Source organism: Ostrinia furnacalis, unplaced genomic scaffold (genome assembly GCF_004193835.3).
Source record: "Ostrinia furnacalis isolate ACB-3 unplaced genomic scaffold, ASM419383v2 OfSCF0998, whole genome shotgun sequence".
Lineage (NCBI taxonomy): Eukaryota > Metazoa > Arthropoda > Insecta > Lepidoptera > Crambidae > Ostrinia > Ostrinia furnacalis.
This window is the reverse complement of record NW_021131237.1, coordinates 1-14871: the sequence shown is the minus strand read 5'-3', so window position 1 is coordinate 14871 and position 14871 is coordinate 1. Positions and strand designations below refer to the sequence as shown.

Here is a 14871-nt window from a genome sequence, read left to right as displayed (position 1 = left end):
AAAATAAATTAATTCTTACATATAGTCAAATCTCGTTATTTTTTTTACCCTACCAGCGTTTCAAGACATAATTGACAAGTGCATGAATACATGGATCAGTGTGTGTCTTATTGTTATGAGTAAGTACGGTTCCTTGGGATCGGTATGAGTGCACCACATACAGGGACCATGGTTTTAACTCTTAAGAGTACATCGCAGGATATGTATTAAAAACAATGCCACTTTATACTTCTTCTACTTTATTCTAATTAATTATTTGTTACTTGTGCTGTTAAATACAATTCTCAATCCGTAAATAATTTCTTCTTTCTACCGTGTTCGTACTACTGTCCTCGTAAAATCATCGTAACCGATTGTTGTAATCGGACTACATGAACATCACTCGACCATGTATGTCCATTTGGACATATCGGAATGGCACGCTTTGACGATCAACTTGCTGTATCTACTCTAATCCATATCTGTGCTCATGAAGCTACAGATCTGAGCCCCGATTACGGTATTTTTTACCGTCAACAATCCAGACACGCTTCTCGATTCTGCGATACGATTGGTCGTTCAACAGCGTACGTCAGCTGTTTTGACCAATCGTATCGCAGAATCAGAAACGCGTCTGGATTGTAGACGTTATAAAAGTTACCGTAATCGGGGCTCTGGGCACGCTCGGCTTCATACAATTTTTGACACATGCTGCATCTATCCATATCTGTGGCAGTCAACTTGTCAAGTTGTCAATTTTCTTCATCAGCCGCAAAATTTGTAAACAAACGTTTATTTTTATTAGTTTTTACCCGTTTTTAATTAGTTTTTTAATTGATTTTCAGTTGTAGCGATTAAACTTTCATCGTTTAATGACTGTGCAAAATGTTACGTTTGTGTTTCTGTTGCGTGTTTTTCTTTATTTTTTTGCCGAATAATGTGAAGTTATTGGATAACGGGCTGGCTCGTACGCCTCCTATGGGGTGGATGTCTTGGGGGTATTATATGTGCGGAGATCATTGCGAGGAGCTGCCGGAAAAATGTTTGGAGTAAGAAAACATAACCTATTTTAAGAATGATCTTGTTTGTAAACAATCATTACCTCTCTTGCTGGCATTGACTAAACTTCCTTTTACTATTATTTGGGCAAAGAATTCTTTATAGTTAAAGCATTCGTCCGCTCGTTTCAGCCGAATGACGTCCACTGCTGGACAAAGGCCTCCCCAAGGATTTTCACAAAGACCGGTCCTGCGCCGCCCGCATCCAGGCACCTCCCGCGACCTTCACCAGACCGTCGGTCCACCTAGTGAGAGGCCTGCCCACACTACGTCGTGCTCCTAGTTAAAGCCTTATGCCAGGCCTGGCTCACTCCGCGCGGTACATCCGATAATTGGNTCAATTCGACCCGATAACACAGTGTGAACGTGTTAAGTATGTTTTTTTAATAAAAAAAAATCTTTGAACATCAAGTGCCTTTAAATAGTTTCCATCCTTTGACTACAACTTAATAAAAATAAGTACCATAACATAATTATTTTGAAGATTATTTGATATATGTAGACAAAAAATAATTTATACAAATCGAATTATTTAAAAAAGTATCACAATATTGAATATTTGGTGCTCATTTCTTTTATTTTTGAGGACCAACAAGTAACGATCAGATATAATTTTTACATCTCAAATTTTTTTTGCGTAGTTCAAAAGAGGTTAAAATATGGATCGATTTTATTTATTTTATGTCTCAAAGAAAGAGGATCAATCATTAAAATAGATGACCAAATAGATTTTTTTATTTGCCGTTTTTGCTAATTTAAAAAGATCATTTAAATACATGCCGTTTTTAATAAATGTAAATGCGTAGTTTTGCCAATACGTTTTGTTTCATAAAGCTAATAACAGGTAGGTACCTAGTTTTGAAGATATTTCTAAACGACAAAATCCAGTGCCGTCGTATACATAGACGTATACTGCGATCACTGACCTAACTTCTTGATTTGTATAATTTCGATGTTAAACAGTGCACTCTGTCTTCCGCGATCACTGATCTAACTTGTTTTATAAATTCTTCTACTGCTACTTTATTCTTATTAATTATTTATTACTTGTGCTGTTATTTACAATTCTCAATCCGTAAATAATTTCTTCTTTCTACCGTGTTCGTACTACTGTCCTCGTAAAATCATCGTAACCGATTATTGCAATCGGATTACATGAACATCACTCGACCATGTATGTCCATTTGGACATATCGGAATGACACGCTTTGAGGAGCAACTTGCTGTATCTACTCTAATCCATATCTGTGGTTCCAAAATACTGGACTGTCCTGTCGATGACATTGACAGTGGGGCGCCACACCGTCAATACCGGATCGCTGGTTCAGATTTTAGCCATGTTGGAAACCATATAGTTGAACGATGGTAGCGCCCCCCTGTCATTGAGTTTGGTGGGACAGTTCAGCGTGGTTCATCTATATGAAGCCGAGCGTGCCACTTTTTAAAGGCATGTATTTAAATGATCTTTTTAAATTAGCAAAAACGGCAAATAAAAAAATCTAAATGGTCATCTATTTTAATGATTGATCCTCTTTCTTTGAGACATAAAATAAATAAAATCGATCGATATTTTAGCCTCTTTTGAACTACGCAAAAATAATTTGAGATGTAAAAATTATATCTGATCGTTACTTGTTAGTCCTCAAAAATAAAAGAAATGAGCACCAAATATTCAATATTGTGATACTTTTTTAAATAATTCGATTTGTATAAATTATTTTTTGTCTATATCAAATAATCTTCAAAATAATTATGTTATGGTATAGCCTGACCAGGAACATAAAAACCCTGGCATAGAGGCGCATCAATTGCATTTGATAGTGCAACACTGAGTACAGTCGTACCTGTGTTAAATTAATAGGCTAACTTTATGTATCAGGATTCAGGATTACGGGCTAATTTGATATTTTCATAAATTATAAAAGGCAAACTTGATATAAAAATCATCAAATTAACAAAATTAAAGATCAATAACTAAAAAAGAGGATCAAATGTTATTTTTGTTTACCAAATATTAAAAGAGTATATTGAATATGAATATTATGTTACCTTTAATGAAGATCATTCATAATTTATCCCTAGATCAACTAATATAGACCCAATAATTAATATAAAGATAAAATATAATAAAAAACATCATTTATTTTTAAAAGTGCACATACAAAAAAGATCAATTAGTTTTTAGAGGATCAAATAATATTGTCCCCTTTTTAAACGTCATTAGTGTCATTTTAGCGAATTTTAGTGATTGCCGCAACGTAAAAATAATCGTATCATCGTACTGCATTCGCAAAGTCATCGAAAGATATCGTGTGACTCGATTCGACAATTAATTAATTCCGATAAAACTGATAATTTGTTAAATACAAAACCAAAAACATCTTTATTAGCTTTTTAAATAAATTAATTCTTACAAATCGTCAAATCTCATTATTTTTTTTACCCTACCAGCGTTTCAAGACAAAAATTGGTCAAGTGCATGAATACATACATGGATCAGTGTGTGTCTTATTGTTATAAAAGTAAGTACGGTTCCTTGTGATCGGTATGAGTGCACCACATACACGGACCATGGTTTTAACTCTTAAGAGTACAGGATATGTATTAAAAACAATGCTACTTTATACTTCTTCTACTGCTACTTTATTATAATTAATTATTTGTAACTTGTGCTGTTAATTACAATTCTGAATCCGTAAATATATTTTTCTTTCTACCGTGTTCGTACTACTGTCCTCGTAAAATCATCGTGTAATCGATTGTTGTAATCGGATTACATGAACATCACTCGACCATGTATGTCCATTTGGACATATCGGAATGGCACGCTTTGACGATCAACTTGCTGTATCTACTCTAATACATATCTGTGAAGACGAGCGTGCCACTTTTTTAACGTCATTAGTGTCATTTTAGCGAATTTTAGTGATTGCCGCAACGTAAAAATAATCGTATCATCGTACTGCAAACACAAAAGTCATCGAATGATATCGTGTGACTCGATTCGACAGTTAATTAATTCCGATAAAACTGATATTTTGTTAAATTTATAGCTATAGTTCCAAAATACTGAACTGTCCTATGCATGACATTGACAGGGGGGCGCCACCGTCAATACCGGATCGCTGGTTCCGATTTTTGCCATGTCGGAAACCATATAGTTGAACGATGGTAGCGCCCTCCTGTCATTGAGTTTGGTGGGACAGTTCAGCATGGGTCATCTATAGTCTGTTGGGTTGATTAAAATAATTTTGTAGCGGTAAACGTCATTCTATGTATATTTTTTATTTGTAAATATTTGTATAAATATTTAGTCTATGTAGGTTAATTATTTGTATTATTCTTAATCTCTTAATTCTATACTTTTAATAAACACGTCAAATTTTCAAATAATATTTTTACTGTGCTTAATGTTCAAAGTAATGATCGTTATTCCATTGTGTTAAATAGCACAGTAGCACTACTAGTAATTCATACCTACCTAATTTCATACTTTTTAATATCCTAGTACCTGACCTAGTTTTATAAAATAAAGACTAATCAAGCTTTTTATTTTAAATAAATGTAAAAATGCGTAGTTTTGCCAATACGTTTTCTTTCATAAAGCTAAGTCAGGTACCTACCTAGTTTTGAAGATAATATTTCTAAACGACAAAATCCAGTGCCGTCGTATCGTATACATAGCTGTATACCTACTGCGATCACTGATTTAGCTTCTTGATTTATTTGTAACTTGTGCTGTTAATGAGGNCATACGTGTCATGAGGTACGTACCTCATGGCATATAAGTAGATTAATTATTTTTTTCACTAGACAGCAACCCTAACAGCGTAAGAAGAGTTCAGAGGCACGCGATAGAAAGAGACAAAACTTGTAGGTGAATAAAATTGTAGGTACGTAGTGCTGTGCGAGCTGAATTCCACTGTATCGCGTCGCAGTAAGACTCGCATTTATTTAAATCGTCTTGCGGAGTAATCCTTCTGTACCTGTACTATTACTTATTCTGTGCTTATGCTACAATAATCCTATTTTACTTATCAAACTCCTTATTTAAATGTTATAAATTGAATGAATCTTTTCAAATTTCACAAATCTGTTATATCTATTGTGTTTCTAAAGAGGCTTATTAGAAATTATTTTCTTTTTCCATTATTGAATTTTATTTGGGATCGAGCCCTGTATATTAGAAATTCTTTGTAATCTGTAAACACATCACAAAAAGTACTTAATATCTATTTATCATGATGTACAGTATGTTTGGTTACCGATGTCAGACCTGTTAAGGTTGCGTTCTACTCATGAAACTGAACAACTTTTCCCAATAAACATTTGGTGAACTACAAAAAAAAATTTGGTATCCCATACAAAATGTATCAGCTAATATTTCATTTCTTATGGGACACACTGTATTTTCTAAATATAATAGAAAAATAATGCCTTGTATAAATTCTTTCCAGTGAAAAGCTAATACTATCCGTAGTAGATGCGTTCTACAACGAGGGTTACCAAGAAGCAGGTTTCGAGTACATCATCATCGACGACTGCTGGTCGGAGCGGAAACGTGATGAAAACGGTAGACTGGTCGCAGATAAGAAGCGGTTTCCACGGGGGATGAAATTTATCGCTGATTATGTTAGTATGATAATAATATCTTGTTTTACTCAATTATTTTTGGTTCGCACCAGTATTGTTTTTGTTCAAATAATTATTGAGAACACCTTACGCCTATTTGGACATAATATTTTATTAACATAATAGTCTAATGTCTGAGTGTTCAAAACTTTATTATAAATAAGCAAAACTTCCCATTCCCAAGTAAACAACAATACCTGTCTATACTCTAATATTCTAGGTATTAGTAGACTAATTTTGTTTTCTTTGAACTTACTTTTTTCCTTGTACAGATTTAAAATGTTTAAATAAGATATTTTATTTCATCCAAAATAGCATGGGCTCAGACTTTCTAAGAAAAGATTATATTTCACTGTGTATCATACAAAAAATAGGATAAGGAGTACCTATTAGCCATTTGTTCGTAGATCCAAGAAGAAACTGATCTGACACTTCAAAATTTCAATATTATATTGTTTTATACTTTCATGGTCACTAACATGGCTTGTGAATAAGGTACATGGCAGCAATCCCGTCAATAATAATAATTCGGACAGTTTTAATTCAATTACAACCTAGCGTAATAAAATCTTAACATTTCAGATACACGCACGCGGTCTAAAGTTCGGCATGTACACCAACATAGCTACTGTCACGTGCATGCAATACCCTGGTTCCTTCGGCCACTTCAGGACCGATGCCAAGACCTTTGCGGACTGGGGAGTCGATTACCTGAAGGTGGACGGATGCTTCGTTGGAGAAGATGTCCTGAATAATGGTATGTGGTAGCAGACTGGTTTGATGGTGGTGTTTGCCTATATTGAAATCNATTAATTACATTTATTACCTATCAGGGTTCGAAAATATCCTTATGATATATATCCGATATATATCGGATATATATCTGATATTATGATATATATCCGATATATATCGGATATATATCATAAATATCGGATATATATCGGATATTTTCGAACCTAGGGTTCGAAAATATCCTTATGATATATATCAGATATATATCTTATAAATATCATAAAAATCTGATATTTATGATATATATCCGATATATATCGGATATATATCATAAATATCGGATATTTTCGAACCCTGTTACCTATACGAGAAAGTAAAGCAACATGCGGTTTTATTTTAATTTGTAAAATATTTGTAACAGTTTGTTCCAAGTTTAGTTTTACAACAGTATTGCTGTTTCAGCTGTCACTGTGAAGCTTTGGGAAAATAAATAAATAGAAAAAATATTAACATACATATTTATTTAAGTTTTTATGTTCATTATCATAATATGCCAATTTAAGTTACACTGTTTGACAGTCTTTGACACTAAACAAACTCTTCAGCTTAATAATACCTACCTACAGGGCGTTTTTATAGTTACTCTTGCTGATGAAACAAGAAGGGTTGATTCTACTACTGAAATACAACTACTTTTCTTACAGGACCAATATCAAATTCTCAAAAAAATTCACATCCTCNATCGGATATTTTCGAACCCTGATTGAAATGCAAAAACAACAGTGATGTTAAATTCAGTTTGTCACTCGTAAACAATAATGTCTACGTATCATGTATTTTTTTTTATTGATAATGATATTTTGTTTCTTATTTTAGTTTTTACCTGATTTCGCCAGAAAGAGGGTTATGTTTTTTGTAATATAATTTAGATGTGTGTTTTTAATGTTTTTTTTTTATCTAAGTTAGTAGTATAGCTTTAGGAAAAATATTGTAAAGGACTTAGGCCCGCCATACACGGACAGCTCGAGCAGTTAGTCAGTGATCAACATACACGGACCGCTCTTGTAGTCAAGAGTCAACAGCTCGAAGCTGCCAGTGATAACTGCTCGAGCAGTTGGTATTAAATGCTCAACAAATTACGCGCGCGCCGTGGAATGAAGAAAGTGGGTGGAGGTAACTACGCGAGAGCTGTCGACAGCTCGAGCAGTCAGTGTATGGCTGGGACTGCTTGACCGCACGATGAAAATTCACCGTGCTGTCGACCGCCCGAATCAGTTACAACTGCTCGAGCGGTTCGTGTATGTGCGTCCATAGAACTCTGCAGTTCACTGTGCAGTCGCAGCTTGAAGGCCTTGCCTTAGCTTGGCAACATTTTATTCATTCATTTGTTTTTAACAGCGTATATCAAGCTTGGCAGCCAATTGAACGACACAGGCAGACCGATGGTGTATTCCTGTAGTTGGCCATACTATATCCAGTATATTCACTCCAAAGTTGTAAGTATTTCTAATTTTTAAGGACCCTTGGTCACCATCTCCGAGTGTCAAGTAGCAATTTATCGAATTTCTTACTTCTTATTTTACTTGCTAAGTAGTGGTAATCAGGAAATAACTAATTGGAACTTTACTCGGAGATGGTGAAAGAAGCCCTTATCAAATTTTAGTAACACACCGTTATTATTGCTAGCTAATTTTTGATTGTATGTTAATAAAATGGTAAATGTTAAATGAGGCTATTTCAAAACCTGTATCTTAGGTATTTTTAGAGATATTATTAAAAGCACTAGACGATTTTATAATGCCAAGGTTAAAGTGCGAGATATGAAGAAACGAATATCTGTGTGCTTAGTGATTAGTGCGAGTTTACATTAAACGTCATCCTACAGAGTAGAGACTGCGTAAAAATAGCATGATAGAATGCCAGATACTTTTAAGGACTTCATAGATTCTTCATAGATTTTTTGACGCGCTCGCTAGCGGTAGCCCTAATAAGCTCAAAGTTGCACAGCGTTCTATGAAGAGAATAGTTCTACGCTCAATGTTGCTTTACAAGATCGAATCAGAAATGAGGAGATCCGTAAACGAACTAAAGTTGCTGACATAGCCCGACGGATTAGCAAGAAGTGGCAATGGGCAGGGCACATAGTACGCAGAACTGACGGCCGATGGGGCAGCAAGGTTCTGGAATGGAGGCCGCGTACCGGAAAACGCAGCGTGGGACGTCCACCCACAAGGTGGACCGACGACCACATAAAGGTTGCAGAAAAGCGCTGGATGCAGGCCGCTACCAACCGGGCGATATGGAAATCATTGGGGGAGGTCTATGTTCAGCAGTGGACGTCCTGTAGCTGAAATTATGATGACTAACATTTTCAAAGTATCGCTGTTGGTTTCTATAAATCTATATCTATTATATAAAAGAAAGTCGTGTTAGTTACTCCACTTATAAGTCAAGAACGGCTGAACCGATTTAGCTGAAAATTGGCAGGGAGGTAGTTTAGAGCCAGGAGAAGGACATAGGATACTTTTTATCCCGTTCCCTTTTTTTCTGTCCCGCTTATTTATTGCCATTAAGGCGGAACAAAGTTCGCCGGGTCAGCTAGTAAATAATGAAAATTAATTCCTTTTCCAGCCAGACTTCGAAGCGATATCCCAGCATTGCAACATGTGGCGTAATTACCACGACGTGCAGCTGTACTGGCCGGCTCTGAAGATGATCTTCAAGCACTTCGAGGACGAATACGAAGAGCTGAGCCGACACCACGGGCCGGGGAAATGGAACGACCCGGATATGGTAAGATTGTGGTAAAGCCTGGTCCGTGAGCACGTAGAATTTTGTCCAATGACCCCAAGCTACCCATCCTTATCGCTCGCGCGTAATTATGTTGCTATCGCGCTCGCACACTCACTGCGGGCGCCCGTCGCACAGTCGCGACAGTAATATAATTACGCGCGAGCGATAAGGATGGGTAGCTTGGGGTCATTGGACAAAATTCTACGCGCTCACAGACCAGGCTTTAGCTAGCCGAACGGACTTAGAACAAGCCCTACCACTAGCAAAACCGAACAGAAATCTGCCCCCATTGGGAAGACAAATTCGAAGTGCTGAGCTGTGCTGTGCTGAGAAATGGAACGGTCCTGGATATGGTAAGGTTCATTATCACCATCATTTCAGCCACAGGACGTCCACTGCTGAACATAGGCCTCCCACAATGGTTCGTTCGTTTCAGCCAAATGATGTCCACTGCTGGACAAAGGCCTCCCCTAAGGATTTCCACAATGACCGGTTCTGTGCTGCCCGAATCCAGGCACTTCCCGCGACCTTCACCAGATCGTCGGTACACCTAGTGGGGGCCTGCCCATTCTACGTTATGGTATTTATTTTCCTCAATGAGGAAACTATGCATCTCACTTTCACCCGGAATACTCAATTTCACACAGCTTCACCCGGAATACTCAACCATAGTGAAACTGGCAATGCCAATGAACACAATGCTGTTGACATTGTGCTTATGGCGACAGACTTGGTAATATGGTGGTAGCTATCCAGGCGGACTTAGAACAAGTCCTATCCAAACAGAACAGAAAAAAATGTCCCCACTAGGAATGGAACCCAGAACCTCTGGGTCTGAAGCAGGTGGTCTTACCACTAGACTACAGAGGCGGTAAGATAAAGAAAAAAATGTATATCCCGATACTCTGTAGTATGCTAAACCTAATCAACAATCTACTAAACAAACCGATTAGGTTTCTGTGGTATAGGATAGGAGTGCGGGATGGGTGTCATGACATAACAAACCTGTCACGGTCATTCGCTGTACTAGTGTTTAAAAAGTTTGTATGGACAGTTGATGACAGTAAAAAGAACGTTACATACTCATACTTTTCAGCTAATATTCGGCACAGACACACTAACAGAGAGTCAAAGCCGGGTGCAGATAGCAGTATACGTGATGCTCTCCGCTCCTTTATTGCTCAGCTGTGATATGACCAAAATAACGGCATACGAGAAGAAACTGCTCCAGAATCTCGACCTTATGGCGGTGGGACAAGACCCATTGGGCGTAATGGCTAGGCCGCATAAGGTGAGTTGATACTTTTCAAATTATTTAGTTGTTTTTTTTTGTTATTAATGAACAGAAACTTAAGGGTTAAATATCGTCAAAGTGAATATGTTTAGTCAATTGAAAATTTGATATCTAATAAAAATGTGTCTTTTAATTTGTAAAAAATTGTTTAAGTGTTAGATAGTCACAATTGGCCTACGAATTCTTACAAAAACCGTCATTATTGTGACCTTAAATGATACTATTCGTAAATGAATAATTGTAATTTTTTGAGACCGAGGAAAAAACATAGTGTAGTTTTTATCTCAGTTTTGAAAAAGACGCGGGCAAAAGCCATTCTTTTAATTATGTTACCAACCTTCCTTTAGCTGTCGCTTATTACAATTTGTGTAGTTTTTAAATTAAAAATCCTTTAGTAGCTTTTTGTTTTGTTATACCTTATTTATTCTAAGAGCTCTGGGTTTTGAACAAAATTGTAATAATTAATTTCAGCTACAAGAAAGCGTGACTTTATGGGTAAAGCGCCATCTACCGATGAAAGGAAACAAGTTCCATAGCTACTCATTCGCTATAGTCAATGTGGATAGTCAACCTCATTTGATTTATTTCTTCCCCAAGATATATGGCACGGATTCTAAAGATGGTTATACAGTGATGGTAAGTCTTTAGGTACATAGTTTTTAATTTGCTGCTTGAATCAATTTTAATAGCTTTTGAGTCTGTGAGCTGAGGGCTTAGTGTGAGTTTACATCTAACGTAACTAGCGAGCGCGTAAAAAATATATGAAGATTTTAGTTCTTGAAAGTTTCCGCTAGGGGCGCTGTACAAACCGTCATACATTTAATGTCACTTTTTTACGCAGTCGTAATCGAATGCGTTTGACGTAAACTCACACTACGCCCCCTGGTGACCATAAAGATTTGATAATTATAATCTATGGATGGATATAATTTTTGTATTATTATCCCATTTTCTCCCATAAACTTCGAATTTTTGACGAATTCCAACATCTAATTAGGTACTACATGTGATAATCATTGGAAAGAAGAGAAGATAGAGATGTTTTTAAAATCATTGGCAATCCACTATCACCTTTAATTTTTTTTTTATCGAATTCAAAGTTGATTTTTTTATCGTGGTTTGTATTTTTATTAAACTTTGGCGGCTCGTAACTAGCTATCCAATCATAATCTGGATCTGAAATTTATTTTATTTGACTTCAGACATATTAGATATTAATATCAAATAATAAAAGCGGTTTAAAACACGCGAGAAAAAAAAATTAAGCAGTTTTTAGGTCAAATTTTGGAAAAAATTAAACAAAATCAAAAATATCAATTTAAAAAAAAGTAGCTCACTTAGGGTCGAATGGACGAACTTATATTCTTAAAATGACCTTACTTATACACCCACGAAGTTTGTCTAACCTTCCGCCAAACACCCTGTATAAAAAAGCCCAGCAAGCGAATGGTCTTTGATTCTATTCCCATTTAAGCCATTTTCTCTTAGTTTGAAATAAGTTCTCAAACGAAATCTTCGAAATGAAAATTTTGTTTGTTCCAGGATATATTTTCAAGGGATTTCATAAAGAACGTAACTTTTCACGAGCCAATTGAAGTCACAGTGCCACCTGATGGTAAGATTTTTTTCTTTAAAATAGGTCATGGAATGTTGTTTTTTTTTACATAATTTATGACTTTTGTCTTTAAAATTTCTGATTAAAAATATTTTTGTTTCAGATGTGATTATGTACACATTTTTCCCACTGTAAGATTTTTTAAACGAGTATTATTTATAAATAGTCAAATTAAACTGCCTGTTTCCCTTGATGATAAATGCCTTTATAGCTTAACTGGAACTTATCTGTCAGATAAAGTTTTACGTTTGATCTCATGTGCCTTGGATAGAGATATCTGGAAGATAAATACCTTTATTGGTTAGGTAACGTTATATGTCAGTTAATTATCTGAAACAATATCAAGTTTATAAAATTGGCCTATATTTCTGTCCGTCCGTCTTACCTAACTTGAAGCGATTTATTTCTACAAAAGTTTTGGAACTTTAGATCTATAACATAAGATTCAAAATCTATAGATAATCTTGTTTTGTTTAGTACACCCGTACTTAATAAAAGATCTTATTTTTAATGTAAATAGTGCATATTTTGCACGATATTGCTCACAATACTTGTGATATTAGATAAGTATTTATTGAAAATCGTTTAATAAACTTTTAACTGAATCTTTTTGTATTATTTGAGTTTATCCCGTCCAGAGGATATCTCACAGCCTGCAAATTACCTTATTTTATGCATGTAATTACTAAATATAGTTCAAGCAATAGGTACTATCGGGGACTCTTCCGCCTGACCACTTTGTAGAAATTTTAGCGTAAGCGCATCGCTCCGGTCACGTGGTCACCCCGTCTCTAATTGGTTACGCATTTTACTATATTTTTACTACGACCAATAAGAGACAATCAGGGCTTAGGTTGCAATACGAAATACCATTGTGCACTTTATTGTCACACGGTTAAGGTTTAAAACGAAATGTTTCTTTTTCTTCAATCTTTCTTAGTTTTAGGCTGAGTTGCACCACCTAACTTTGACCGTAACTATAACGGTAACCGGTGCTTTTTATATGGAGTTTGACAGAATTTTGACGTTTGTTAAAGTTAAAGTAAGATGGTGCAACTCAGCCTTAGAATTTTAATAATATAATTTGGTTACAAACAAATAGATATGTATTTTTTTTAATATTGTGTTTTTATACGAGGTCTGTCTGCTTTTTGCTTTGGCGATCTGTCGACATATTCTCTCCTTTGTTTTTTTGTGAAGTTTCGTGATCAATAACCGATTGATTTGTGTTGACCCGTGCTAGTAATTGGACTGTTTGATTGCCTTTTTATTGACCTCCGCTCGATTACTGAACCATGCCTCTCAAAATAATTCTTATATTTACTTACAAACTTATCTATGCGGCAGCGGGCAACGAGCGGGCAGCGGCGAGGGAGCGGGCAACGAGCGGGCAGAGCGCACTCCTTCTTTTGCCCACAATAAATCGAGCGTTAGGAATAAATTTGAATCGAAATAAAATTGTTTTGCGAATTCGTTTGCGAATAAAAACAAATATCTCGACAACACAACCCCGAACACAACACTTCGCCGCTAAAGCGCCGCGCGAGTTGCCCGCTTGTTTCGAGAACGGGTCTGCGTTGCCCGCCCCGCTCCAGCGCCGCCGCCGCTCCCGCCCCGCTGCCCGCTAAGTTCGAGGCTGAGGCCTTAAGGTGTCAAGGCGTTCGAGTCCCTGATAGTACCTCTATATTCTTGCCGTCGGAATGATATGAAACCTGGCTAAGATTTTAAGTTGGATCCTAAGTTATTAAACTGTAAAAACCCTATAAAAATCTGTTCAGTAGGCCTAAGATGCGCGCCGTGATAACTTTTGTCGACGTCAAAATGTGTGGGCAAAATCGATAAAATGCCGTGATAACCGCTTATCGCTGTGAAGGTCGCGGGAAGTGCCTGGATGCGAGCGGCACAGGACCGGTCTTTGTGGAAATCCTTGGGGGAGGCCTTTGTCCAGCAGTGGACGTCTTTCGGCTGAAACGAACGAACAGTCACAGTCAAATAGATTGTGACGCCTAAAGTAGCCAAAAAGTTCGCAACGCGTCTTTGTTACAATTTGAATAAGGTTGTGTTGTCATCTTTTGGGCCACTTTGGGTGTCACGATCACGAACTATATGAAGCTGACTGGACTCCAATGTTGGGCTTTGGGACGATAAAATAAGTAGATTGACTGCGTATTAAGAGCTCATTTATTAAGAGTGCATAACCTTATATACCACCTATGGGACGTGAGTGTGTGCGTGCGTCGTGACGCGCATAAACATAAAAATGCGTCATGTTTACCTGACACACACAGATAATATAGATATGTTTACTCCTTCTGGTTGGTACCAGTAATCTAACTGCTTTCTTTTAATATCTTCATTTTTTTGTATTATGGTAGGTATTCGTATTATAGCTACGTAATTAATTTTAATACAATAAAAAAACCTCAAAATACCTCATTGAAGCTCCGCGTTCCCGAAGGGCGATTACCTAAAGTTTTCCCCTATCCCTTTTCGCCCTCTCAAATGCCCTTCAGGTATTCCAACAAAAAATAAGGGCCTTATTCGTACGTACTTCGGATTCCACTGCGAAAATAAATTGCGATCGACATTCTAAAATTGATTTTTTGAGACGGAAATTATACCCTATACAAAGCACCACAATAATTTCACTTTGCGATTAACGAGAGGTTTTGTCGCATCACTAGTACATAGACTAAAAATACGTCAATGTCAGTTGGCCATATTTGTTTACATTTTTGGTGATTTCTAAAGAATTTAACCGCCTG

General features: G+C 36.5%; 1 protein-coding gene across 1 annotated transcript; it reads left to right on the top strand.

Annotated features, from left to right (window-relative positions):
* The first annotated feature begins 756 nt into the window (after positions 1–756).
* LOC114350881 (alpha-N-acetylgalactosaminidase) lies at positions 757–12669 on the top strand. The gene is made up of 9 exons (XM_028301835.1): positions 757–1028; positions 5495–5669; positions 6252–6426; positions 7803–7900; positions 9036–9197; positions 10294–10488; positions 10963–11127; positions 12034–12106; positions 12210–12669. The coding sequence occupies exons 1-9, from the start codon at positions 865–867 to the stop codon at positions 12239–12241; spliced, it is 1239 nt and encodes a 412-aa protein (XP_028157636.1). The 5' UTR covers positions 757–864; the 3' UTR covers positions 12242–12669.
* Positions 12670–14871: the final 2202 nt, after the last annotated feature.